Source organism: Ranitomeya variabilis, chromosome 4 (genome assembly GCF_051348905.1).
Source record: "Ranitomeya variabilis isolate aRanVar5 chromosome 4, aRanVar5.hap1, whole genome shotgun sequence".
Taxonomy (NCBI): Eukaryota; Metazoa; Chordata; class Amphibia; order Anura; family Dendrobatidae; genus Ranitomeya; species Ranitomeya variabilis.
The window spans coordinates 271,063,700-271,091,463 of NC_135235.1; the positions used below are offsets into that span (position 1 = coordinate 271,063,700).

At 50.1% G+C, this 27,764-nt stretch overlaps 2 protein-coding genes across 5 annotated transcripts in view; both read left to right on the forward strand.

Moving 5' to 3' along the window:
* Positions 1–21,632, forward strand: part of UBE4A (ubiquitination factor E4A) — a 35,955-nt gene extending 14,323 nt beyond the window's left edge. For both annotated transcript variants that reach the window (XM_077249922.1, XM_077249923.1), the window contains exons 5-20: positions 8–160; positions 250–409; positions 1,150–1,352; positions 1,551–1,742; positions 1,929–2,262; positions 9,756–9,882; positions 10,828–11,135; positions 15,853–15,985; positions 16,723–16,910; positions 16,997–17,097; positions 17,447–17,560; positions 18,182–18,356; positions 19,142–19,322; positions 19,427–19,574; positions 20,369–20,526; positions 20,965–21,632. In XM_077249922.1, the coding sequence (XP_077106037.1) occupies positions 8–160; positions 250–409; positions 1,150–1,352; positions 1,551–1,742; positions 1,929–2,262; positions 9,756–9,882; positions 10,828–11,135; positions 15,853–15,985; positions 16,723–16,910; positions 16,997–17,097; positions 17,447–17,560; positions 18,182–18,356; positions 19,142–19,322; positions 19,427–19,574; positions 20,369–20,526; positions 20,965–21,103 (2,814 nt within the window). In that variant the 3' untranslated portion in view covers positions 21,104–21,632. The remainder of the gene's footprint in view (positions 1–7; positions 161–249; positions 410–1,149; positions 1,353–1,550; positions 1,743–1,928; positions 2,263–9,755; positions 9,883–10,827; positions 11,136–15,852; positions 15,986–16,722; positions 16,911–16,996; positions 17,098–17,446; positions 17,561–18,181; positions 18,357–19,141; positions 19,323–19,426; positions 19,575–20,368; positions 20,527–20,964) is intronic.
* Positions 21,633–25,008: 3,376 nt separating this feature from the next.
* The window catches only part of ANAPC4 (anaphase promoting complex subunit 4), a 70,782-nt gene continuing 68,026 nt past the window's right edge, over positions 25,009–27,764 (forward strand). For 2 of the 3 annotated variants that reach the window (XM_077249924.1, XM_077249927.1), the window contains exon 1: positions 25,009–25,126. The gene's annotated coding sequence lies outside the window, so the exon portion shown is untranslated. The remainder of the gene's footprint in view (positions 25,127–27,764) is intronic. The other variant, XM_077249926.1, reaches the window with a different exon arrangement.

Sequence of the window (27,764 nt, forward strand, 5' to 3'; positions counted from 1 at the left end):
ATTTCAGGCATTGTTCACGCGGCTTCTTCTCACCGAACCCGGGAAATACATGATCTGTATGACATCATCGGCAGCCCTCAATTTGTCCGCGGAACGAGATGCAGGGGAAACGCATATCGTCCCATTTCTATTCTCTTGCTTCCAGAGAGCCAAGAAGGAGGTTAGAGCTCATTTATGCCACGACCTGTCGACACTGTTCACACCATACATTTTTTTCGTTACTTTTTGCATTTTTATCTGTCTTAACAGGTCACTAAAGTGCCAGAGAATCTGCTGCCTTATGCAGTGCGCTGTAAGGCACTAACCGTCTCCAATGCTCGCACTGTTCTGCTGACCCCGGAGATATATCAGGGGCAGGATGTCCCGGCTCAGGTGGTGGACCTCATGCTGGAAGGACTGCGTGGAGCAAGTAGGTCCTTGTTACTTAGCCGTTTATATCTGTCTTTCTGCGACTTCTAGATCAGTGGAGGCCAAATAGTGGATTGCACTCAATCAGCAGATCTCACTTAGGTCAAAAACTTTGGGAAAACCCTGAAGGTTCACGTTTTGAGGTTTATGTTATTACTTTATTATGGGGAGAATCACAGGGACTTATCCTTTTAAGCAACATGTATTACCTCCCTACAGAACAGGAGCTAAATATACGGTAGACTACTGGGACCCCCCCAATAATCCACTGAGCGGGGGTCCTAGCAATTGATCAAAAGTAGAGTTTTGCAGCATTTTATATTAGAAGCAAAATTAATGCGATTGCTAAAATGTCATTCTTGTGGCCTCCATTCATTTCTATGGTGGTCCCTCCCGGTGGTCAGATTCCTACAGATCATATGTTTATCACCTATTCTGTGGATGGGGGATAAAAGGGGTATCCCACCAACAACAGTTAAGTTTTAACAAGTACAAAAGCCGTGGTTGGTCTCGCATAAACTCGCGGACAGCTAAAATACAACATCAGGCTGATGTTACTGTTAGGGGGGCTTTGAAGCATCTGGAAATGGAGCATGCTGATTTTTACATTAATTCTGCAGTAAATCCTCCTGGGATATCCAGTAGATTTGCACCTTAAGGATTTATTGTCATTGCTTCAGTTAATACCCAGTAGAAATGAATGATGACATTCTCTCCGCCGGCTCCATGCTTCTGTTTCAGACTTTGATGAGGTGGTGGAGTTTTTGGAGGAGGTAATCGAAGCCCTTCTGGCTGACGAGGAGGTGCAGTCTTTCAGCGAAGTTTTTCATCCCATATTTGATGTGATCCTGGAAAGAGTCAAGGACCTGGATCTCTGCCAGATGTTGCTCTACACGTACCTCGATCTGCTGCTATATTGCACTCGTCAGAAGGACATTGCAAAGGTGACTCGCTTTACCTGTGACGTATAAAGTCCTGTTACCGTTTAAGTCATACACTTCCGTTCAGCAATGTGTCACCTTGGCACGGCCCCCCAATATAACGGCCCGACAAAAGCCAATGATCCTTTACGTGTCGTGCCAGACACGACTTACCTTGGAAACCATTAGTTTCTCATTCTTATATACTTTTACATTTTTCAGGTTTTTGTGGCTTATATCCAACCTCAAGATCCAACAAACGGACACCAGTATCAGAAGACATTGCTGGGGGAGATCCTTAGTATTTCTTGCCTTCTGCGTACCCCGGGAGTGGTAGAAAATCATGGTTACTTTGTGAACCCTTCACGCTCTAGTGCGCAGGAGATTAAAGTGCAAGAAGCCAATATACATCAGGTAATGGAAGTCAGTGTGTGCGGCCCACACCTAAAGGGGTTCTTCTAGGACATACATTTATCACCTATTCACATCACTGATCCCTTCATGGGACCCCCAATATGGTGGCCAGATGATATACATTACCTCCTTCCATTTACTGTGCAGATCACTAATGCAATTTAATCTCCTCTTTTTCTTGTCTAGTTCATGGCTCAGTTTCATGAGAAAATTTACCAACTTCTGAAGAACCTTCTCCAGTTATCTCCAGATACCAAACATCTCATCTTGTCATGGCTGGGGAACTGTCTTCATGCCAACGCAGGTCGTGCTAAAATCTGGGCCAACCAAGTTCCAGAAATCTTCCTGCAGACGTACGCCTCGGACAGCTTCTTTCTGAATCTGGGCGCAGCCCTGTTGCGGCTGTGCCAGCCTTTTTGCAAACCTAAGTCGGCCCGTCTATTGACATTCAATCCCACTTACTGCATGCTTCGAGACATTAACGAAGAAGAGCGAAGGAGTCGGAATATACATATGAAGGGTAAGCAGAATCCTCACAAAATCCAGTGTTAGGGTATGTGCACACGTCCGGATTTCTTGCAGAAATTTCCTGAAGAAAACCGGAAATTTTCTGCAAGAAATCCTCATTTTTTTGCGTTTTTTTTCCGTTTTTTTCGCGGTTTTTATAGCATTCTGCAAGCGTAATTAGCTTGCAGAATGCTAAAGTTTTCCAAGCGATCTGTAGCATCGCTTGGAAAACTGACTGACAAGTTGGTCACACTTGTCAAACATACTGTTTGACAAGTGTGACCAACTTTTTGCTATAGATGCTGCTTATGCAGCATCTATAGTAAAAGATAGAATGTTTAAAAATAATAAAAAGAGAGCCAATCTCCTCAGCGGCGTCCGCTCCTATAGATGCCGGTGTGGTTCAGGACCTTCGATGACGTCGTGGCTTGTGATTGGTTGCGTGAGTCACATGAGCGGTCACGCGACCAATCACAAGACAGCGACGTCATCACAGGTCCTGAACCACACCGGCATCTATAGGAACGGAAGAGAGAGCATGCACCGGAGAGGCGGGAACACTCCGGGGGCCATCAGAGGGTGAGTATATCACTATTTTTTATTTTAATTCTTTTTTTTTTTACCAATTATATGGTGCCCAGTCTGTGGAGGAGAGTCTCCTCTCCTCCACCCTGGGTACCAACCGCACATGATCTGCTTACTTCCCGCATGGTGTGCACAGCCCCGTGCGGGAAGTAAGCAGATCAATGCACTCCTAGGTGTGCGGAATCCCCGCAATTCCGCATTTTTAATGAACATGTTGCTTTTTTTTCCGCGATGCGATTTTCTCCTACGTATCATTGGGGGACACAGGACGAATGGGTGTTATGCTGCTGCCACCAGGAGGACACTAAGTTAAACACACACAAAAGATTAACTCCTCCCCTGCAGTATACACCCACGGGCTGGAGAATCCGGAGCCAGTTCTTACTTAGTGTCTCAGGAGGCACTTGGGTCCTCAGGACCCCACCAATTTTTAATTTAACGGAGAGAAGGGGGCGACAGGCAAATTTTCAGCTCTGATCTCCCCCGCACCAACAACGGGCAAGTACATGGAGCGTTCCTCCTGTATCCTTTCCCGCGACGATGGATGCCAGCCCTGGCTCACTTTTCAGTGTGGCAACGGTTCCTTAGCGTTCCGATCTCCCTCCCTCCCTCTCAGGCGACCACGGGGACTAATCATCCACCTAAGTTTCCTGGAGCCAGGGCACAGCCGGACAGAATGACATGGCGTCCGTGCAGCCGCCCACTGCATCACCACTGAATATAGCGGACGACGCATGGCGGCAGAAGCTCTCCACCCTCTCCCTACCAAGGTGAAGGTGGATGGAGCATTGGTTCCATCGCACAGGGTAAGTGCGGGGGCCGACGAGCTGACAGGGGGGGGCCCCTTACTCTCTTACTAATGCGGCTCTGCAGCCGCGGGGCAGCGTTATAATTCTGAGGGGGCACGGCGGTCTTTCCGGCGCTCCGTTGGCGCGGTGGCACCTCGGCCCGGTCCGGACTCCAGCGCCCGCCTACATGCACGCCTACGTCCGCCCAAGACATGCCCCCTCCCTGGGCGCTTCTCGCTCCCGAGAAGCGCCCTTCTCACATCTCAGCGGCCATCTTGGACCAGGAAGTGCGCTGGCGGCTTTGCAGCAACGCAGTGCACAGGACATCAGGATCTCCCTGCCAGGCCACCGCAGAACTTTGGTGAGACGCACTCAGTAGGATTGTCTCCCCCCCTGCCAGTACGCTCACTTAATCACAAATATGTCACAGTCTAAGCAAAAACAGACTGGAAAGACCCACTCCGTTATTTTTGCTGTGTGCACCTCCTGCAAGGTATCTCTGCCCCGAGGTCACACTGACCCGCTGTGCACCGCCTGCGAAATGTCGGCGGCTCAGGTTACTCCGGCCTCTGACCCGGAATGTAGCGAGCCTAGTACCCCCGCATGGGCGTCCTCCCTCGCTCGATCTGTGGCATCCTTGGAAAGGACGATACAGTCTCTCCGTGAGCCGTCCCTTAGCCAGGGCACTTCCACGGATGATATAACGCGGTCTAAGAACCCCTCTCGGCCTAGAGGTCGTACCGTTTCCAGAAGCCCTCACTCATCCAAAAAGAGGTCCAGGGTAATATCTCCGGTCCGGGATCAGCCTTCCGGCTCAGAGAGCGAAGTCTCTCGTCACTCATCCCCGACTCATAGCAGAGAATCCCTCCTGGACGACGCGTCCAACGCGTCCTGTTCCCCAGAGTATCATCACGATCAAGAGACTTTAGATTCTCTCATAGACTCTGTAAGTCAGACACTACAGTTAGAGGAGGAAACCCCGTCCAAGGCGGTTCATCCCGTATCATTCGGGCGAACCACAAAGGCTCATAAATTTTTTCCTACGCACCCTCAATTCAAGGACATAGTCGATCACCATAGAGTCCGACCGGATAAACGTTTCTCAGGACAGAAGGCTATGCAATTGAAGTATCCGTTTGCTCAGGACCTAGCTAGGGACTGGTCTCAGTCACCCTCCGTGGACCCGCCAGTGTCGCGGCTAGCCACCAAGGCGGTTCTATCCTCCTCTGAGGGTGCGTCCATCAAGCATCCCACTGATAGACAAATTGAACAGATGGCTCGCTCGGCCTTGGAAGCCTCCTCGGCTTCTCTCTTTCCCTCTTTTGCCGTCACGTGGGTTGCAAAAGCTATGTCCCATTGGGCCGAGTCTTTATCCTCTACAGCACTACGTGCCGACTTACCCCCAGAGATTTCACACCTGGCCACTCAGATCGCTAGAGCGGGGGACTTCGTAGTTTCCGCATCCTTAGACGCGGCCAACTGTGCCTCACAGGCAGCGGCCAATGCTGTCACGATCCGCAGATCCCTTTGGCTCAGGGACTGGAAAGCGGACTCGGGATCCAAAAAATCCCTCACGTCTCTTCCATACCAGGGCGAACGCCTATTTGGGGACAAACTAGACGAAATAATCGCAGACTCCACAGGAGGAAAGAGCAAATTCCTTCCCCAGCAACGAACTTTTCGTCCCTTTCGCAACCAACAGGGCCGAGGCCGATATTTCCGTTTCGGCTCCAATTGGTCCAATCCCTCCTCCGCGCCACCCGGCGTCGGGAGAGGTCAGCGCAAGGACAGAGCCTCCCAGCCGTCTTACAAACCTTCTCCCACTTGGAGAGGCAGACCCAGACAACAGGGATTCCGAGGGTCCAGACCTAACAGGTCTCCACCTCAATGACTCTTGGCAAACGCCGAAGGACACCGACAGAGTAGGCGGCCGCCTACTCTTCTTTCGGGACGCGTGGCTCTCGGTAGTTCCCGACCGATGGGTCCGCGACCTAGTGTCCTCCGGTTACAAGATAGAGTTTGTCTCTCTTCCCCCATCTCGTTTCTTCCAGTCCCCTCCTCCCAGAGCAAGGGTCTGTCAGTACTTCCAGGCCATAAGGTCGCTATGGGAAGACGGGGTCATCATCCCGGTACCTCAGAACGAGAGGTACCAAGGTTTCTATTCCAATCTTTTCATCGTACCAAAAAAGGACGGCTCAGTACGTCCAATATTAGACCTCAAGCTTCTCAACAAGTACGTCCGCGTACATCGATTCCGTATGGAGTCCCTCCGCTCGGTAATTGCCTCTCTGGAAGAGGACGAGTTCCTTGCATCTCTGGATGTTCAGGACGCTTACCTGCACATTCCCATCCTACCGTCTCATCAGCGTTTCCTCCGCTTCGCGGTCCAGGGGCACCATTTCCAGTTTGTCGCCCTACCCTTCGGGCTGGCCACCGCTCCTCGGGTATTCACCAAGGTCATGGCAGCTGCCGTGGCCATTCTCCATGCTCGAGGCATAGTGGTGTTGCCCTACTTGGACGACATTCTCATAAAAGGCTCCTCTTTTCGATCCTGCTCAGAAGCAGTAGACGTCACCATAAATACCTTTTTGCGCCTGGGTTGGAAAATCAACTTCAAGAAATCTTCCCCAGTCCCGGCTCAAACCATATCCTACCTGGGGATGATCCTAGACTCCTCTCAGGGTCTAGTACTCCTACCTCCGGAAAAGGTATCCACGCTACAGAGAGAAGTCCGAAAGCTTACCCAACCTCGCCCTCACTCCCTACGCTTCTCCATGAGGGTACTCGGCAGGATGGTGGCGGCAATGGAGGCAGTGCCTTTTGCTGTATTTCACCTCCGTCCCCTACAGCACGCCCTTCTAGCAGTATGGGACAGGAATCCTGCCTCGCTCGACCGCCGTCTCCTGCTCTCTCGCCCAATCAGGCAGTCCCTCAGGTGGTGGACCAAGAGGTCCTCCCTGACTCGGGGGAAGTCTTTCCTTCCGGTGCACTGGCTGGTTGTCACAACGGACGCCAGTCTCTTCGGCTGGGGTGCTGTGTTCCAGCGCCACTCGACTCAGGGTCGCTGGTCCCCGCAGGAATCCCAGCTGCCCATCAACATCCTAGAGATTCGGGCAATCAGACTGGCACTCCGCCATTTTCATCCGTTTCTTTCCGGCCGCGCGGTCAGAGTCCAGTCCGACAACGCCACTGCGGTAGCCTACATCAACCGCCAAGGGGGCACTCGCAGCAAAGCGGCCATGGTCGAGGTAACGCTCATTCTCCGCTGGGCCGAGACCAACCACTCCATACTTTCAGCAGTTTACATCCCAGGTGTGGAAAACTGGGAAGCGGACTTTCTCAGTCGCCACAGCCTCGATCCCGGAGAGTGGTCTCTTCATCCCGCAATCTTTCACCAGATATGCTCTCGATGGGGGACTCCGGACGTGGATCTAATGGCATCTCGCCTCAATTGCCAGGTTCCCGTCTTCATGGCCAGGTCTCACGACCCCTCAGCTTTCGGAGCCGATGCTCTCGTCCTCTCATGGCAGGGTTTCAGACTCCCATACATCTTTCCCCCAATTCCCCTTCTGGCAAAGGTAATCAGGAAGGTCAGGGCAGAACGGATTTCAGTAATTCTCATCGCTCCGGACTGGCCGCGCAGGACATGGTACGCCGAGATGGTGCAACTGGTCTCAGACGTACCTTGGAGGCTGCCGAGCCGCGCAGACCTCCTGTCTCAAGGGCCCATTTACCACCCGAACTCAGAGGCCCTGTGTTTAACGGCGTGGCCGTTGAGTCCTGGGTACTGAGGCAGAAGGGTCTGCCCCAGACGGTTATATCTACCATGCTCCGCGCACGCAAGTCTTCTTCCATGCGCATCTACCACCGCGCCTGGAAGGTATACTTCGCCTGGTGCAGGGATCGGGGACGTTTCCCCCTCCAATTTTCTATTCCTCACATTTTGGAATTCCTCCAATCAGGCGTAGACTTGGGCCTTGCCCTCAGTTCTCTTAAGGGCCAAATTTCTGCTCTCTCGGTTCTTTTCCAGAGAAGGATTGCAAACAGACTGCAAGTCAAGACTTTCATCCAGGGAGTTTCTCATATGGTTCCGCCTTACAGAATGCCCTTGGAACCATGGGACCTGAATCTGGTCCTCTGTGCTCTTCAAGAGCCCCCTTTTGAGCCCTTGCATGAGGTGTCCTTGCTGCTCTTGTCGTGGAAAGTTGCCTTCCTCGTGGCTGTCACGTCTATTAGACGTGTCTCTGAGCTGGCAGCTCTGTCTTGCCAACCTCCTTTCCTCGTGTTCCACCAGGACAAGGTAGTTCTACGGACATGTCCGTCTTTTCTTCCGAAGGTCGTTTCCTCCTTCCATCTTAATGAGGAGATTGTCCTTCCCTCACTGTGCCCTGCTCCTTCTCACCGCACGGAAAGGGCTCTCCACACTCTGGACTTAGTGAGGGGTCTCAGACGTTATGTCTCCAGAACTGCGTCTCTCCGTAGGTCAGACGCCTTGTTCGTTCTTCCGGAAGGGCCACGGAAGGGACTTCCCGCTTCCAAGGCCTCCATTGCCAAGTGGATTCGTTCCGCCATCCAAGAGTCCTACCGTGTCAAGGGTCACGCCGCACCTCCGGGGATCAAGGCTCATTCTACCCGGTCAGTCGGCGCGTCCTGGGCCATCCGGCACCAGGCATCGGCAGCGCAGGTCTGCAAGGCTGCTACATGGTCCAGCCTGCATACATTCACGAAGCACTACCATGTGCACGCTCAGGCCTCGGCAGACGCGTCCGTCGGTAGGCGAATCCTACAAGCGGCAGTGTCTCATCTGTAGCTCGTAGGCACGCACAGCATTTATAACTTCTTGTTGCCCACCCAGGGACCGCTTTGGGACGTCCCATTCGTCCTGTGTCCCCCAATGATACGTAGGAGAAAAGGAGATTTTTGTGTACTCACCGTAAAATCTTTTTCTCCGAGTCAATCATTGGGGGACACAGCACCCTCCCTGTTAGCCTAGTTTGGCTCGGTTATTCTTTTCAGTCGGTGTTTTGACTGTAACATGTTTACTGTTATTATCTGGTTTACTCCTACTGCTTTGTTACCGAACTGGCTCCGGATTCTCCAGCCCGTGGGTGTATACTGCAGGGGAGGAGTTAATCTTTTGTGTGTGTTTAACTTAGTGTCCTCCTGGTGGCAGCAGCATAACACCCATTCGTCCTGTGTCCCCCAATGATTGACTCGGAGAAAAAGATTTTACGGTGAGTACACAAAAATCTCCTTTTTTCGCGGAAAAAAATGCAACATTTGCACAAAAAATGCGGAATACACTGTAAATAATAGGAGGCATATGTAAGCGTTTTTTTCGCGTTTTTATAGCGAAAAAACGCGAAAAATCCTGAACGTGTGCACATGGCCTCACGGTTTTACTTTTTGCAATATGTGTTAAACCCCAGCATACAAATTCGTTTTCTTTCCTTCACGGGGAGAGCTATCTCGCTAATGCCACCTACAGCTGATGGCTACCTCCAATGGTTGTCACTAGCAAAATAGTTGGCTTTGTTTCCAAAGAGCTAATTTGTATGACATTCCTATCTAAAAGATACGGGATACCTTGGGGATTGTTGGGGGTCCGACTGCTGGCAGACCCATTGATCCTAAGAACGGGGCTCTGAAATCGCGAGCGCTGTACTCTGCTGCATTCGACAGTCCCATTTAGAATGAATGGAGCAGTGGTGGGTGCATGTGCGGCCACCGTTTCCCTCTTACTTGACTTGCTGGAACCTCGTTCTCAGGATTTGTGAGGGTCTGAGTGGTCGGACCCCATTGCCGCACAAAGGTTTCTCCTATCCACTAGATCAGTGTTAACATTTAATAATGGGAATAATTTTTTACCCACATATATGTAGCTGAATTTGGACAGTTTTGTTAAAAGCCCTCCTGTCCATGCAATGCAGGGATCGTTAGATTTATTTCATAGCTTTACTCCACTCTGATTAATGGACCGGGGATCCTTTGTATTAAAACTGATATCTGAATAAGCCCCCCTTACCTCATATACAGGATTAGTTGTAACCTTATTCTTCCTTTTTCCCCATCTACCAGTTATACTACAACTCTATATTTTTAACGACTTTTCCTGTATTGTTTTTGCACACAGGCCTGGACAAAGAGACTTGTCTTATTCCACCGGCTGATGATCAGCAACCAGACTTCCCACAGAACTTTAACTTGGTGACAGAAAACCTGGTGCTGACACAATACACTCTTCATCTCGGCTTTCACAGGTATTCCGTGTCCTCACCTTTCAAGGGGGTGTCTAATACTTGGACAAAGTTTAAAAAAGAGGCCATGGTGGAGCTATTATTAAAAAGAAAAAACTCAGCTACTGAATCCCACCACTCTTCTATAGTGCTGCCGATGTCCCCCCGACGCTCATGTGCTTCCTCTTCTGGGGCAGTGGGGTGTCAGGCGACCAGTGGTCACATTCCACCCGAGGGATAGATAGGAGAAGCCAGTTGAGTGGCAGGGGGACATTAGCAGTGTTGTGAAGGAGAAGCTGAGATGCTAAACCCCTAAAATTACCCCTCAAAGGAGAAGATGGGAAGGTTTCGGGGGACATCAGCAGTACAGAGGAGCAGTGGGGATACTGCACCCAGACCCCAAAGGAGGAGAAGCCGGGTGAGCAGTGGAGATACTGTACCCAGCCCCCAAAGAAGAAGCTGGTTGACCAGTGAGGGACATCGGAAGCAGTATCTATAGGATATGCCATAATTGTGTAGTAGATGGGATATATGGGACTTGACTTGTATATAACTGTCGGAGCTATGAAGCATGCAGCTGTCAGTGGCGAGGTGGTTGGAGTTTCCATTCATTTGTATAGCAATTTCTGACCACCTTTCCACTGAGCACGGCACATGACAGGGGTCCAGTTCTCGAGATAGATGCAGGTGCCATTGGTTGAATCCTAATCTATACAATTGTGGTGCATCCTGTAAATATACCATAAGTGTATGAGATGGGAATATCCCTTTAACTTAGCAGTACAGGAGAAATGGGGGATGTTAAATTCTAGTAGACTAGAAACCTTTTTTTTCTCAGAAGTCTAGATGATTTTAGCTTGATGCTAACTGCATGGAATAGTTGTTGTGACCTCTTGCTGTTTCATGTTTTTTTAAAATGACCTTTATGAATCATGTAATTATATCATTATTGTACAAATCTCTTCCCAGGTTGCATGAACAAATGGTGAAAGTAAACCAAAGTTTGCACAGACTGCAAGGAGCATGGCGTGATGCCCAGCAAAGCGGCGCTCCCGGCTCAGAGAACCTACGGGAACAATTTGAGCGACTTATGACGATCTATCTGAGCGTAAAGGCTGCGCTGACCGAACCGCAGACTCTCCAGAACTGCCTGCAGCTGCAGGTCTCCACCGCGCTTCTCTTGGTGCAGATCGCTTTGGGCAATCGAGGCACAGAGCCAGTTTCACTTACGTTCCCGATACCTGACGTGCAGCACAGTGCCCTCGCATACATACCAGGTACCAAGTATATGCTTACTGAATCTGTATTATCACATATTGGCAGGTGAAGTAATTACCACCTTATACTGACACTAGACTGGCCGAGTAGATGTAAATAACAGTATTTTTGGTTACTCAGTGTAAAATCTGTTTCTCGGAGCCTTCATTGGGGACACAGGAAACCATGGGTGTATGTTGCTGCCACTATGAACAAAAAAAATTAGTTTCCCCCCTCAGTGTACACTCCACCAACTTGCACTAAGTTAATTAGCGAGAAAGCAGTAGGAGAAGCAACACAAGGAAAATAGAAGAAAAACCAAACGGTAACAATAGAAAAAAAAATGAATACTGCTGTCAAACATGGCGGGTGCTGTGTCCCCCAAAGAAGGCTCCGAGAAACAGATTTTATGGTGAGTAACCAAAAAATCCTGTTTTCATTATCGCTTTATTGGGGGGAGACACAGGACACACGTCCCAAAGCAGTCCCTAGGAAGGAAAACAGCACAAACTCAATTCAGTTCGGAGAACTGGCCACTGCCGCTTGCAAGATTCTCTTAGCTAGGCTGGCATCTGCCAAGTCGTAGGTATGAACCCTGTAGAACTTGGCGAATGTGTGAATAGAGGACCACGTCGCTGCTTTGCAAAGCTGTAAGGCGTTTGCCCGATGTCGAATGACCCAGGAGGCTCCCACCACTCGGGTAAAAGGGCCCTTAATCCAAGATGAAGACGCTCTGTTCTTAATCCTGTAGTTGCCTGGATCCAACAAGCAATTGTCACTTAGGACGCCGGAAAGCCTCTTCGAGAGCCATCAGGCATGACAAAGAGAGAATCCATCCTCAGGAGATAGTCGGTTCTAGAAAGGTATTGTCACAGGCAGGGCCGGACTGGCCATCTGGCAATTCTAGCAAATGCCAGAAGGGCCTGTCTGGTTATGGGCCGCCTTGTCTGCTACATTGTTAGTAGAATTGGTGTTCTCAAGATACCCATACTGTTAAGAGTTATGAAGTCGCTGATTACGTCACTTACCCCAGCAGGCCACAGAAATCATTAGAAATATTTGTTTTATAGTAAATGTTGCTTTCTTCCATCCAGTGAAATATTAGTAATATATCCCATGTGGTGCTTGGGGACAGCATGGGCCTGTGTGATTTCAAATGCCAGGGCTGAATTTCAGCACCAGTCCGTACCTGGTCACGGGGTTACCGCGACAGTGTGGAGCCAGACGATTGTTCCTACTCCGGCGCTGAGAAGAAGCACTTCTCCTTCATTTTAAATGTGTTTATGCCTTCTGGCAGAACAGGGGTTAATCTTCCATGTTGGAAATCCCTGTGCTCACAGCTGAGCTCGGTTAGCCACTCCTTTCCCCTTTATAATCTGGTCTGATACTAATCCTTGTCAGAGCTAGCATTTGCTGTATGGCTAATGGACGGAGAGGAGTGCATATGAGAAGTAGAGTTGGAGGAGTTATCGGTGACTGTTATTTGGTTTGTATGTTTGGTTATTCCTTATCCTTCTCTGTTTTGGTTTATTCCCCTACCTCCACGCCCCGGTGCATTCCTCTGTTATATGTGAGTGAATATTTTGTATACCTGGAGTTTTCTGTTGACCCTTGTTTGTGTTGCCTTGTTTGTCAGGTTGGTGTACTATGGTGCACAGTAGCGCCCCCTCTTCCCTGGTGGGGGAAGAGAACAAACGGAAGGCTTAACTTAGGAGATAAGGCAAGGGTGGAGGCCCCGGCATTGTCACCTTCAGAAATATCCCGGGGGGTAGGGCGAGCTAGAGCGCCCCCTACCGTTAGGGACAGGGAAGGAGCCCTTGGTCCCGGGTCACCCGACAGCAGTGTTGTGACAGGTAAATGCGATTTGCCCTGTCCAGGTCCAACCTGTTCAGATATTGCTCCAGAGAGTGAACTGGAGATGAACAGAAAGAGAGGAGGACTATGTCCTCATTGAGATGAAAGGTGGAGATTACCTTTGGAAGAAGGAGGGCACAGGACGCAAATCCACCTTATCCTGGTGCAGAATAAGGAAAGGTGAGCTACATGAAAGAGTTGCCAGCTTCAAAACCCACCTGATGGAAGTGAAGGCCACAAGAAAATACACCTTCCAAGATAGAAGAGGCACAGAGACCTCTCTGAGCATTTCAAAGGGGGAACACCTTAGAGCCTCCAGAGCCAGGTTGAGGTCCCAGGGATTTACCAGGGGACGATACAGAAGGGCTGCATGAGTCACTTCTTGAAGAAGAGTTCTGACCTGAGAACATGCAGCTAAATTCTTGAAAAAAAATAACCAAGGCAGATAATTTGGAGCTTTAGTGCACTGAGAGCTATACCTGCATCAAGCCCTAATTGCAGAAAAGCCAGAACAGAAGGAACAGAGAAAACCATAGGCACGTGGTGATTAGTCCCACACCAACGGAAGAAGGCTTTTCAAGTCCGATAGTCAACCCAAGACAAAGCTGGCTTCCGAGCCTGAATCATCGTCTGAATCACTCGTTTTGAGAACCTGGTCGGACTTAGAACCGTGGTCTCAACAGCCACGCCGTCAAATCGAGTGACCGAGCATTGTGGTAGAAAATAGGACCCTGAGAAAGCAGATCTGGGCTGTGTGGGAGTCTCCAAGGAACGTCTGCGAGTAGATTGACGACTTCTGCTTACCAGGTCCTCCTGGGCCAATCTGGTGCTATTAGGATGACCAGCACCCCTTCCACATTGATTTTCTTTAACAGCGTGGGAAGCAAGGGAACAGGCGGGGACAGATAAGGAACAGCAAACTGTGACCACGGTATTGCCAGAACATCGACGCCCACTGCAAAAGGGTCTTGGGATCTGGAGATGAACCGGTCTGTTAACCTAGGAAGTCATAAGATCTACGACCAGAGAGCCCAACCGTAGACAAATCTGATGAAAGATGTCCTGGGGCAGAGACCACTCTCCCACCACGAGACCCTCGTGACTTAGAAAGTCGGCGGCCCAGTTGTGTACATCGGGAATATGCACTGCCGATACTGCTGGAACCGTGTTCTCTGCCCAGAGAAGGATCTTGGAGACTTCGGCCATGGCAAAAGGGCTCAGAGTTCCTCCCTGGTGGTTGACATATGCCACTGCCATGACGTTGTCTGGCTGGACTCGAACCGATAGGCCCCTGGGAAGATCCTGCCAGTGGAGAAGGGACTGAAGAATGACTCTGATCTCGAGAATATTGATCGGTAGCGAAGTCTCTTTCGACAACCAACGGCCCTGGACCATGAGGGTTGCAGAAGACAGCTCCCCAGCCGAGGAGACTGGTATCTGTTGTAAATACCTGCCAGTGGATAGGGAGGAAGGACCGATCCTTTCGAATGAGGGGGGAGGGCAGCCACCAGATTAGGAGCGCCCTGACTCGAAACGAGATCCGGAGAGTGCAGATGTGTTCCATTGGGACACAGGATGGTCTGCTGAAGTGGCCTGGTGCGAAACTGGGAGATGGGAATGGCCTCCGCAGCCGCTACCATCCTGCCCAAAACCGCCATGGCCAAGTGAAGGGACTGAGATTGCGGGGCCTGAAGAGAGCGATCTCCCCATTGGAGAGTTGCTTTCTTTTCTTTGGGGAGAAAGTCCCTTGCATGAAGGCTGTTGTAAATTGTGCCCAGGAAAATCAGACCCGGGGTCATAACTAGACAAGATTTTTACCTGTTGATAATCTCGCCAAGACAGGATGTCGAGAGTGATGGACATGCTTTCCTGGGCTAGGGAGGAGGACTGAGCTTTTACAAGGATGTCATCCAGGCAAGGTATGACCTCTAGACTCCGGCACCGTAAGGTGGCCACATCACCCCTGCCATGATCTTGCAAAGACTCTGGGTGTGGTTGGCCAAATGGAAGAGCGACAAACTGAAAGTGGTCCTGCCATACCGTGAACCGAAGGAATCTCTGATGACCCGGAAAAATGTATATCCACCGAACACAGGAACTCTTGTGATTCCATGGAAGCAATTACTGAACTAAGGGATTCCATCCTGAAGTGACGTAGATGGACTCTCCTGTCGGACGGACCCGTCGTTCTTTGGAACTACAAATAGGTTTGAATAGAAACCTGTAAAATGCTCCTGAGGTGGGACAAGAAAGATGGCAAAGCCTAGTACGGTGCCATCAATTTTTGCATCGAAACCAGAGCATAAGCGTGCCCTCACCCTCACTGTTTGTTAGTCGGCATGACTTTTTGCATACACCTAAAATAAAGTAAACCGTTTTGTAAAATTTCTTTGGAGTTAATATCCTGCTGATTTCCCGTCCTCTTCAGCTGGGCAATTTGTGAACTACTGTAGGCTTTACAGAAGGGAGAGGCTCTTGCTGCAGCTAGTTGTCTTACAGCCAGGCATGGGAAATCAAGGAGTTGAGAGGACATGACTGTGCTCCAAAGAGATGATTATTTTTTTTTTTTACAAGCTGTCTTCAGTGGTATGATCGCTGGAGCGCACAAGCATCCAGCAGCCCTGAAGCATCGGAGAGGGCACAGTTCGGACCAGTGGTGCAACTATATTGCTGTTCCTAACTTTCCATTTTCAGTAGCGCACCGCACCCAGTAAACAGTACGCCAGATAGAGAAGTGGGGAGGACACTAGAAAATAACCCTTAATGAGGAAGTATTGGAGTAAATGTTTTTTTTTTAATTATTTTTGGGGGCATTTTCTCAGTTTGCTGTCTCTTTTCTGCTTTTTGAATAAATATATTCCCTCACTTCTCTTCATTGCACAGAATTCTTTGCTGATAACCTGGGAGACTTTTTCATCTTCCTGAGACGTTTTGCAGATGAAGTTTTGGAGACGGCGGCAGAATCTCTGGAACAGATACTGGATTTTATAACCGTGTTTACCGGCAGTGTTGAAAGGTAAAGGGGGCGTCATAGATGGCATATGGGCGCTCTGCTGAAACTGAACTCATGGTAATTGAAAAGTCAACGGGGATCGAAAATATCAGAAAGTGCTAAGTGGTACAATAATTTGAAATGGAGATTAATCAGAAAATGTCACGTCTCTGCCCCTGACCGGTACAATCATGAGAGCAATGAGTATTCTAGATGGCCACATTACCACCTCCTCTAATCAAGACTACAAGATAAGCCACTAATGGAATAGAAAAAGCTCTTTAAATGGGTTATTTCCATCCTCATAGATGGATACTGTCAGAGTTTGTAAATAAAACCAATTTTGCAATTTACTGCTTATGAAAATTTTCAGGCGTTCTTGAGATATTAACATTTTTGTTTACAGCCTGTTGACTTGGAGACCGACCACCTCTGCTAGGCAGCAGAATACGCACAGTTGTGCTTACAGGCGCTTTTCTATCAAGCTTGTAAGCACTGTGTTAAAGCCGGTTAGGATTGCTGGAGCAAACCAATGCTTTCTACTGTAGTTTCGGCTAGTTTCAGCACAGTGCTTATAAGCTGGGCATCAATGGTGGTTGGTCTCCTAGGCAACGAGCTGTAAACATGTTAATATCTCAAGAATTGCTGAAAATGCAAATAAACAGTAAATTGGAAAAGGGCTTGTATTTAGAAGTACTATCCAGCCATATCCTGCTATGAAGATTGGAAATACCGTAACCCTTGAAAATTGTGTTTTTTAGGATGAAGAATCCCCATCTGCGTGCCAAGCTTGCCGAAGTACTGGAGGCGGTCATGCCACATTTGGAGCAAAGTCAGAACCCACTTATCTCCAGCGTTTACCACCGCCAGAGAATCTTTTGTTCTTACCGACATGCCCCACGTCTGGCCGAGGCGCTCATAAAGGTGTTCGTCGACATAGAGTTTACCGGTAGGTGGTTGGTCCTGATCTGCACTCATCAAGGACACGACATTCATGGCTGCATCTCTTAATCTGCAAACCATTTACTTTTTAAGGTGACCCCCATCAGTTCGAGCAGAAATTTAACTATCGACGTCCTATGTATCCCATCTTAAGATACATGTGGGGGCAGGACGCCTATCGGGAGAGCGTCAAGGTGAGCGGAGGTTTACATTTATCAGTAATATTTTGGATCCAGCGGTGATCAGCGACGTTACTTATTTCACAGAGGTCTGTGATTGGCTGCAGCAGTCAAGCAACAGCGGCATATTATCGAATGATGTGCCTTCAAGTTGCCGCACCGCTGCAGCCAATCTCTGCAATCCTGTGACAGAAGAATGGTCATGTCATCGCTTGTGGTGATGGCGCAGACCACAGTAGTGGCGGCAGGTGACAATGCCAGATTTTATTATTTTCACTCCATTCCTGCCCTTGGTAATGTTTCTAATTAGGCCCCTTAAACTCTTAATACCCGTTCCCGAATTAATCTACTTTGTGCCCTCCAGAGACTGGCAGATTACGCTGCTGAAAACCTTGAGGCAGTAAACCCTCCTCTGTTTCTGCGCTTCCTCAACCTGCTAATGAACGATGCGGTGTTTTTACTAGATGAGGCTATCCAGGTAAGAGAGAACATATCTAGGGCAACCCCAAAAGCTGTCAGCGGTAACAGCATCCGCCATCTTAAAGGGGTTATCGAAGAATAGAGAAACATAGTTGTTTTCTTTCAGAAACGGCGCCACCTCTGACTATAGTCTGTGCTTGGTACTGCAGCTCGGATCCATTCACTTCACTGGGGGTGCATTGTAATATCAGACACAACACATGAAAGAAAGCAGCCATGGTTTGTCAAACCCTTGAATTCGGTCAATGAGGGCGCAGTCAGACAGCCATACAAGTCGGACCACAATGCTTGGACTGGCCGCGGCCCTCCTGACCGCTTCATTCGTTTCTATGCCACTTCCACGCTCGGGTCGGGAGAGCCGCTGCCAGTCCGAGCATTGCGGTCCAGTTCATACATCTGTCTGACTTCGCCCTGAATGTGATTGTATACAGGTTGATCGGCGCCGGTTTATTGCCCATTCGCAGCGGCTGAGGACAGGACAATCCCCATGACCCCATACACTAGCCATGTGTTAGTCCAATACATGAGGGGATTTGCCTTCATGCCTGCAGCTTAATTACATTATTGTCTATGTCATCTGAGGTCATTTTGCTGAATGTTTTTTTTTTTTGTCATCCAGTACCTGAGCAAAATTAAAGTCCTACAGATAGAGCGGGACCGCGGAGAGTGGGACGGGCTGAGCGCTGACAGCCGGCGGGAAAAGGAGTCCAATCTGCTCATGTTCGGACAGCTAGCCCGCTTTCACAATATTATGTCGAATGAGACGATCGGAACCCTGGCTTTCCTCACCTCCGGTAACGACACACCCAAAAGTTTCCAACATGTCAATTATTTGCTGATCGTTGAGGATACTACGGATCCCGAGGATAGCCTAGTCTGAATACAGCGGCAGTCCAGCATGCAAACCACCGCTTCATTCATTGTCTATGGGACTGAGGGACACACCGGAGTGATGTCCTTGGTTATCTCCATCAGTCTCGTAGACAATGTATAGGGCTGTGGTGCACATGAGCGACTATCAGCCCATTCAGATGGGGAGCTTTAGGCGCTATTTTCAAGGTCGCTGAGGGGTCTGAACATTGGGAACCCCAGTGATCCGCAGGTTCTCCTATCCCATGGATGCCCCATAATTTGCTACGTTGGGACAATTTAATGGCTGGACAGATCCAGTGCTGATGCCGCTTTGCTGTCCAGGGTGGGCAGGTGGATGTGGCACTCTCGTGCCAATAGATTGGTGCGTCTTCTGTGACACAAGTGCAAAGGTGTAGAAAATAGCACAAGGCTGTAGCTACTTTCCCCGAGATTTATTTAATTGTTATTTATTTATTTTTGTCTTTTGTTGACATGCTGCAGCAGTGACATCGCAATTACAGTGGACATGACCGCTGCAGCCCATCACATTTAAAGGTGATGTCAATGTAGACGGCAAAAGCCACTGTACCTGGTGATTAGCCGCAGAGTTCATGTCTGTAGTAGTTGTGATGTCACCGCTGAAGCCTGTCGAGCTTTGGTGCAGCGATTGACCTGGGGAGCATGAATATTGCTGCTGTTTTTTAATATATTTTTTCTCTTTCCCCAGACATTCGCTCCTTATTTATCCAACCGTTTCTAGCAGAGCGGATCATCTCCATGCTTAATTACTTCCTCCAGCATTTAGTTGGCCCCAAGATGGGAGCCTTGAAGGTGAAGGATTTCAGCGAGTTTGACTTCAAGCCTCAGCAGCTCGTTTCGGATATCTGCACCATCTACTTAAACTTGGGGTAAATATGCAACTGCTGAATAATCGGGGATGTCGCTGTCCCCATCGGGGCGAGGCTTATGTTCATAACTAACATAGTAAAAAAATATCTCTTCTGTGCTGCAGAGATGAAGAGAACTTCTGTGCCTCCGTGCCGAAAGATGGTCGCTCCTACTCGCCAACGCTGTTTGCTCAAACTGTGCGGGTGCTGAAGAAAATCAATAAGCCGGGAAATATGATCGTAGCATTCACAAACATGGCAGAAAAGATCAAGGTGAGACAAGTGTATGTCCTAACGCTCCAGGATAAATCCTAACATCATGTTCAAATGTAGCACAGATGTATTTTCTCCATAAAGTTTTTTTGGGGGTCACAATCATATTTGTCTTTGTAGGCTGTGTTCCATTGTGAGGATGCTGCAATATTGTGTTTCTTTCTATGCTGTGTTCTATTGTGAGGATGCCGCAGTATAGTGTTTCTTTCTATGCTGTGTTCTATTGTGAGGATGCCGCAATATTGCGTTTCTTTCTAGGCTGTGTTCTATTGTGAGGATGCTGCAATATTGTGTTTCTTCCTAGGCTGTGTTCCATTGTGAGGATGCTGTAATATGGTATCTTCTTAGGCTGTGTTCCATTGTGAGGATGCTGTAATAGCGTTTCTTCTTAGGCTGTGTTCCATTGTGAGGATGCTGTAATAGCGTTTCTTCTTAGGCTGTGTTCCATTGTGAGGATGCTGCAGTAGTTTTTCTTCCTAGGTTGTGTTCCATTATAACGATGCCGCACTAGTTTGCTTTTTTTTCCTAGTCTGCGTTCCATTTGTGAAGATTCTGTAATAGTGTTTCTTTCTAGGCTGTGTTCCGTCATGATACTGCCTCTGTGTTTTCTGTCTTTCCTTCCAGTCCACATTTTTATGCTGTCACACTAGTGTTTTTCAGCTCGCTCCTATAAAGGATTCAGAAGCAGAACTGTATTGTGTTCGGTCTCTGTATTTTGCTGACTGTTTCCTTTCAGTAATACTTAAAAGTTCTGCCGGTCGTTGGTATAATCCTAAATACCCCTCTGGTTTTAGTCCTTAGCGGACCAGCAGCAGCGAGAAGAAGAGACGTACGCTGATGCCCCTGATGAGTTCCTGGATCCTATAATGAGTACTGTCATGTTGGACCCTGTTATCCTTCCCTCCTCCCGGGTCACCGTGGACAGGTCGACCATTGCTCGACATCTACTTAGGCAAGTGCAAATGTAGTGCATTATCATGCCGTATACTATGGGGAGGTTATCAAATAAGTGTGTGTGGGGGGGGGGCTCCCTGTAATAATTTAGGAATCTGGTAGCAAGTGTGTAAGGTTCTTTGCAGCGCCACCACAGGGGAAATGAGACATTACACAATTTCCATTGATTCCTTTAACATATTTGCATTGAACCTTTTCTGACATCCATCATACATGTATGGAGCGCGCTCAGGAGCTAAGCCGGCCGCATACAGTCAGGTGTGTGCTGTGTTCTACAGCCAGCGCCCGAGAATAACTGAGAGAATAACTCTTGATGGTGGGGCAAAAAGTGTTATGACTCTTGAAAGAAAGTGAAAATAAAAGTGCTAAAATAATAAAAAACATATTTTGTTTCTTAAAACATTACAATGTATTTTTTTGTTTGTTTTCTTTTTAGTGACCAAACTGATCCGTTTAATCGTAGCCCTCTGACTATGGATCAAATAAAACCAAACCGTGAACTAAAGGAGAAGATTTCCAAGTGGCTGTTGGAGCGCAAGCAGCAGAGTGAAGAGAACAGGAATCAGGCTTTATAGACGGACTCGGCCGCGGGAAATCTGCTCACCGCTGTGATAGCAGAAACGTTCAGATTCTGGTCGTGTTCTTCCCCTGCTGGACGATACAGGGAGAGAAATGGGGGGGCTGACCTCACGAATCAGCCAAACATGTGACATAAATCTCATTTTATCATATGTAACATATATTTAACAACCGATCTGCCAAAGTGGTCTCCGACCGTTGCCTGCTCTTGTAATGTGGGAATGTTTGTAAGACTTAGCACAGTAGATACATCACGTATCGCACACATCCCCACATTCTACGACCCCGCTCCTTAATTTACAGGCATATCCTCAGATGTAATTAATGTAATTCATGAATATATTTTATTCTACAAGTTTGTAGCAGAGCTAAAACATGTTTTTTTTTTTGGTTTTTTTTTCGCAGTGTTGTCTGACTGCAAAACGTTCTTTTCTTGCTGTGAATTCAAGTCTAAAGGGTTTTTCCCATCTGTATAAAATTGTGGAAACCTTCTCATAAACGCGAGCAAAGTCGCAATTTACTGTCTATTAAAATTTTAATTTGTTCTTGAGATAGGGACACCTTCGTTTACAGCTCGTTGCCTAGGAGACCGACCACCTCTGCTACACAGCAGATCATGCGCAGTGCTTACAAGGATAGATGAATGAACCTGAACTTGAGAAAGAACACTTCCCCAGCTGAAAAATTCGGGTCCCTATTATTTTCAATAGGATTCGGGCTCTGGTACCTGAAGTAAACTTTGGAATAAAGTTCAGGTCAAGTAGCAGAACCCGAATTCCGCAGGTTCGCTCATCCCTACTTACAAGCACTTCTGTGAGTCCGCTCTTCCCTACTTACAAGACCTTCCACAGGTCCGCTCATCCCTACTTACAAGACCTTCCACAGGTCTGCTCATCTCTACTTACAAGACCTTCCGCGGGTCCACTGATCCCTACTTACAAGACCTTCCACGGGTCCGCTCATCTCTACTTACAAGACCTTCCGCGGGTCCGCTCATCTCTACTTACAAGACCTTCCGCGGGTCCGCTCATCTCTACTTACAAGACCTTCCGCGGGTCCGCTCATCCCTACTTACGAGACCTTCCGCGGGTCTGCTCATCCCTACCTACGAGACCTTCCGCGGGTCTGCTCATCCCTACCTACGAGACCTTCCGCAGGTCCGCTCATCTCTACTTACGAGAACTTCCGCGGGTCCGCTCATCTCTACTTACGAGAACTTCCGCGGGTCCGCTCATCTCTACTTACGAGAACTTCCGCGGGTCCGCTCATCTCTACTTACGAGAACTTCCGCGGGTCCGCTCATCCCTACTTACGAGACCTTCCGCGGGTTCGCTCATCCTTACTTACGAGACCTTCCGCGGGTCCGCTCATCCCTACTTACGAGACCTTCCGCGGGTCCGTTCATCCCTACGTATGAGACCTTCCGCGGGTCCGCTCATCCCTACGTATGAGACCTTCCGCGGGTCCGCTCATCCCTACTTACGAGACCTTCCGCGGGTCCGCTCATCCCTACTTACGAGACCTTCCGCGGGTCCGCTCATCTCTACTTACGAGAACTTCCGCAGGTCCGCTCATCTCTACTTACGAGACCTTCCGCGGGTTCGCCCCTTCCCTACTTACGAGAACTTCCGCGGGCCCGCTCTTCCCTACTCACGAGAACTTCCGCGGGTCCGCTCTTCCCTGCTTACGAGAACTTCCGCGGGTTCGCCCCTTCCCTACTTACGAGAACTTCCGCGGGTCCGCTCTTCCCTGCTTACGAGAACTTCCGCGGGTCCGCTCTTCCCTGCTTACAAGAACTTCCGCGGGTCCGCTCTTCCCTGCTTACAAGAACTTCCGCGGGTCCGCCCTTCCCTACTTAGAAGAACTTCCGCGGGTCCGCCCTTCCCTACTTAGAAGAACTTCCGCGGGTCCGCTCTTCACTACTTACAAGAACTTCCGCGGGTCCGCTCTTCCCTACTTACAAGAACTTCTGCGGGTCCGCCCTTCCCTACTTACAACCTGTTTTCTATTCAGCTTGTAAGCGCTATTTTAAAGCCGACTGGAATATGCTCTTCCCTTCTAATCCCAGCCAGCTTCAGCTCTGTGCTTACAAGGTGGTCGGTCTCCTAGGTAACGAGCTGTAAACAAACTGTCAATAGCTGAAGAATGGCTGCAAATTTTACAGTAAATTGCAAGAGTGTTTTTACAAATAATATCCATCTGTGACAATGGGAGTAACCCATGGACAAAAATTATTTTTAAGTTTACTGGTAAGATTTAGTCTGTGCATCGAGACATTTAAAGGGGTTATTGGACGCCGTCTGGTAGCGCTCAATTCTGACTCGGAAGTTTACATCCTGCACAACCGCGTCATCGGCACCGCTCGCTTCCGATGCTAAAGAAAAGGGCTCGGGATGTTGTCAGATGACCCTTTTTTAAAGGGGGTTGTCAAGATCTCATATATCAATGAGCTGTCCTCAGATCAGTGGCGGTACGACACCAATCAGCTGGTATCGGCCCCCACGGCGGCCATATGCAGTGTATGGAGCCGGAATAGCTTGGATCTAGTAGTGGCCGTTCTCCTAGCCTCTTCAATAGGAGACAGCTATGGTGTCCGGAGCTGCGGGGGTCACATCCAGATGCGGTAGGACCCCCTGACGACTATTCGGGAGGTTGCTTCCCGGCTGTTGAACCTCCACTGATCTGATCTATCCCATTGATTCTGGACATTCCCTTTAAGATCTATGCTGGAAGGTCGGAGAGGCGGCTCATTCTCTAGACATTACATAGATCCTCGCTGTGGGTTTGTAAATGAATCATTTCCCTCGTTAATAAATTATTAAAATAAAAAATTCCGACTTTTCTCACATTTGACGCCTTCCAGTGGCTTTAAGATTCTGCGGATGATACAGAATAGGCCTCGTTATTTGGGGCCGGACCCCCCACACTGATGAGGAAAGTGCTACAGACCACATTGCCGGTAATGAATAAGGTCGCACAGAGTAAAGGTGCACATCGCCGGCTCAGAGCGGGTGCCCGGTGCGCCCCTTGGTGGTGCCGAGGGGTCCGTGCATCCTTGGTGGTGCCGAGGGGTCCGTGCACATTCCCACCGCCTTTTTTCCATCTTTCCTTTCCCTACTGTAAAACTAGAGCCGTCAATCAAGGAAGAGGCGGGCGGAGATGGAGAAGACGACAAGGAGGTGGGAAGGTGACAGAGACCGCCGGCCCCACCGCGGGGCACCCAGCGCCACTGCTTGGTTTGAACAGTTACTTTGTGATGCACGTTCCTGTAAAGTGTTGTCTCGGTCAGCGCCCCCCTGTGCAGGCTTGACTGCTGCTAGACAACAAAGGTGGCCGGTAACCCAGGCAACGAGCGGTAAGCAAAATCATTTAACAATCGGTGGTTTTGAGAACAGACAGGATTTTTTTTACTAAAAAGTAAAATTGCTCCGTTTTTATAAACCATTTATGATCAGAATGACAATTTAATGTTTTTTTTCCTGTTTCAGAAAATCTGACCCACAGATGCAGTTAAATAAAACAAATACATAAAAAAAATGAATTAACTTTACTCCCCCTCCCCGGGTCCAGCACAGCTCTGTGTGGTGGGGATTGCCTGCAGTGCTGGGGTCATGGTGACAGCGCTGCAGCCAATCAATAAGCTCAGCAGCTGGTGGGCTGTCTGCTGGAACAGAGGCGATGACTAGTTACAGACAATACCCGACAAGTGGAGCTCAGTGATGGACCTGGGGAGGAGGAGAAAGCTAAGCTTGGTTAGAAAATAAACGGGTTTATTGAACTCAGAACCTCACAAGGCGGCGGAGAGATGAAGATGATGATGATGATGGTGACAGTGACCGGGACAATCACATGAGGGACCGTGAGCACCACAGGGGGCGGGGCACTGCGGTCATGTGACCGTACGTCATCCTGATTCTGCTGTACATTTCCTTAGGAGACGACAGGCGCGAAACTGAAATGTGTGACGTCAGGAGGCGGGGCCACGTCTACTTCCGGTGAGGTGAAGCCGGCGCTGGGAGGTCAGTAGTGCCGGCCCGGGAGTGGCGCTGCGGGTGACGTCCGGCATATGGCGGTGCTGCGGTACCTGCACGTCACGCCCTGTACCGGCCCTGCGCGTCCTCCCGTCACTGACAGTCCGCCGTAGTCACTGCGTGTCTCATGTTTTGTCTCTGGAGGGATGGAGGTGGCGTCAGGAGTAATGTGGGCGGCGTGTAGTTATGTGTCACCTCCAGAGGCCGCGTCCTGTGCTCATGTATCGTGTGGGACCGCATAGACCCGCCCGTACAGCAGGACATCATCACTGAGCTCCGCTCTATTCACTGCCCCCATTACTCCCGCCAGCGGCCACCTCCAATGGATAACATTCCCCCACCCAGTGTATAACCTCTGGCCCCTCACCCCCCCAGTGTATAACCTCTGGCCCCTCACCCCCCCAGTGTATAACCTCTGGCCCCTCACCCCCCCAGTGTATAACCTCTGCCCCTCACCCCCCAGTGTATAACCTCTGGCCCCTCACCCCCCCAGTGTATAACCTCTGCCCCTCACCCCCCCAGTGTATAACCTCTGGCCCCTCACCCCCCCAGTGTATAACCTCTGGCCCCTCACCCCCCAGTGTATAACCTCTGGCCCCTCACCCCCCCAGTGTATAACCTCTGGCCACTCACCCCCCCAGTGTATAACCTCTGGCCCCTCACCCCCCCAGTGTATAACCTCTGGCCACTCACCCCCCCAGTGTATAACCTCTGGCCACTCACCCCCCCAGTGTATAACCTCTGGCCCCTCACCCCCCCAGTGTATAACCTCTGGCCCCTCACCCCCCCAGTGTATAACCTCTGGCCCCTCCCCCCCCAGTGTATAACCTCTGGCCCCTCCCCCCCAGTGTATAACCTCTGGCCCCTCCCCCCCAGTGTATAACCTCTGGCCCCTCACCCCCCCAGTGTATAACCTCTGGCCCCCCCCCCCCAGTGTATAACCTCTGGCCCCCCCCCCCCAGTGTATAACCTCTGGCCCCTCACCCCCCCAGTGTATAACCTCTGGCCCCTCGACCCCCCAGTGTATAACCTCTGGCCCCTCGCCCCCCCAGTGTATAACCTCTGGCCCCTCACCCCCCCAGTGTATAACCTCTGGCCCCTCACCCCCCCAGTGTATAACCTCTGGCCCCTCACCCCCCCAGGGTATAACCTCTGGCCCCTCACCCCCAAAGTGTATAACCTCTGGCCCCTCAGTGTATAACCTACGACCCCTCACCCCCCAGTGTATAACCTCTGCCCCTCACCCCCCAGTGTATAACCTCTGGCCCCTCACCCCCCCAGTGTATAACCTCTGGCCCCTCACCCCCCCCAGTGTATAACCTCTGGCCCCTCACCCCCCCCAGTGTATAACCTCTGGCCCCTCACCCCCCCAGTGTATAACCTCTGGCCCCTCACCCCCCCAGTGTATAACCTCTGGCCCCTCACCCCCCCAGTGTATAACCTCTGGCCCCTCACCCCCCCAGTGTATAACCTCTGGCCCCTCACCCCCCCAGTGTATAACCTCTGGCCCCTCACCCCCCCAGTGTATAACCTCTGGCCCCTCACCCCCCCAGTGTATAACCTCTGGCCCCTTACCCCCCCAGTATATAACCTCTGGCCCCTCACCCCCCCCAGGGTATAACCTCTGGCCCCTCACCCCCAAAGTGTATAACCTCTGGCCCCTCAGTGTATAACCTACGACCCCTCACCCCCCAGTGTATAACCTCTGGCCCCTCACCCCCCAGTGTATAACCTCTGGCCCCTCACCCCCCAGTGTATAACCTCTGGCCCCTCACCCCCCAGTGTATAACCTCTGGCCCCTCACCCCCCAGTGTATAACCTCTGGCCCCTCACCCCCCCAGTGTATAACCTCTGGCCCCTCAGTGTATAACCTACGACCCCTCACCCCCCAGTGTATAACCTCTGGCCCCTCACCCCCCAGTGTATAACCTCTGGCCCCTCACCCCCCAGTGTATAACCTCTGGCCCCTCACCCCCCAGTGTATAACCTCTGGCCCCTCACCCCCCCAGTGTATAACCTCTGGCTCCTCAGTGTATAACCTCTGGCCCCTCACCCCCCCCCAGTGTATAACCTCTGGCCCCTCACCCCCCCAGTGTATAACCTCTGGCCCCTCACCCCCCCAGTGTATAACCTCTGGCCCCTCACCCCCCCAGTGTATAACCTCTGGCCCCTTACCCCCCCAATGTATAACCTCTGGCCCCTCACCCCCAAAGTGTATAACCTCTGGCCCCTCACCCCCAAAGTGTATAACCTCTGGCCCCTCACCCCCAAAGTGTATAACCTACGACCCCTCACCCCCCAGTGTATAACCTCCGGCCCCCCATCTGCTTTTACTAACGTAACAGCGGCCAGAGGTGCAGAGCCCACTGATCCCAGCGCGGTCCTGTAATAGGAGCCACCAGGGTAACAACTCCGTCCATGACATTTCTTCCTCCTGAATTTTCCCCCATCACCTGTGAGTGATATTATTGAGAAGTGGAAGAAACGGCAGCAACTCAGTCACAAAGTGGAGACCCCTTAATGTTACAGAGCGGGGGGGCTGATGAACAGAGGAGAGGAAAGTCACCACCGCTCTCCTGACCCCATAACTGCGGAGTCCAGACCTCCTCTGGTGTACTACTATTCA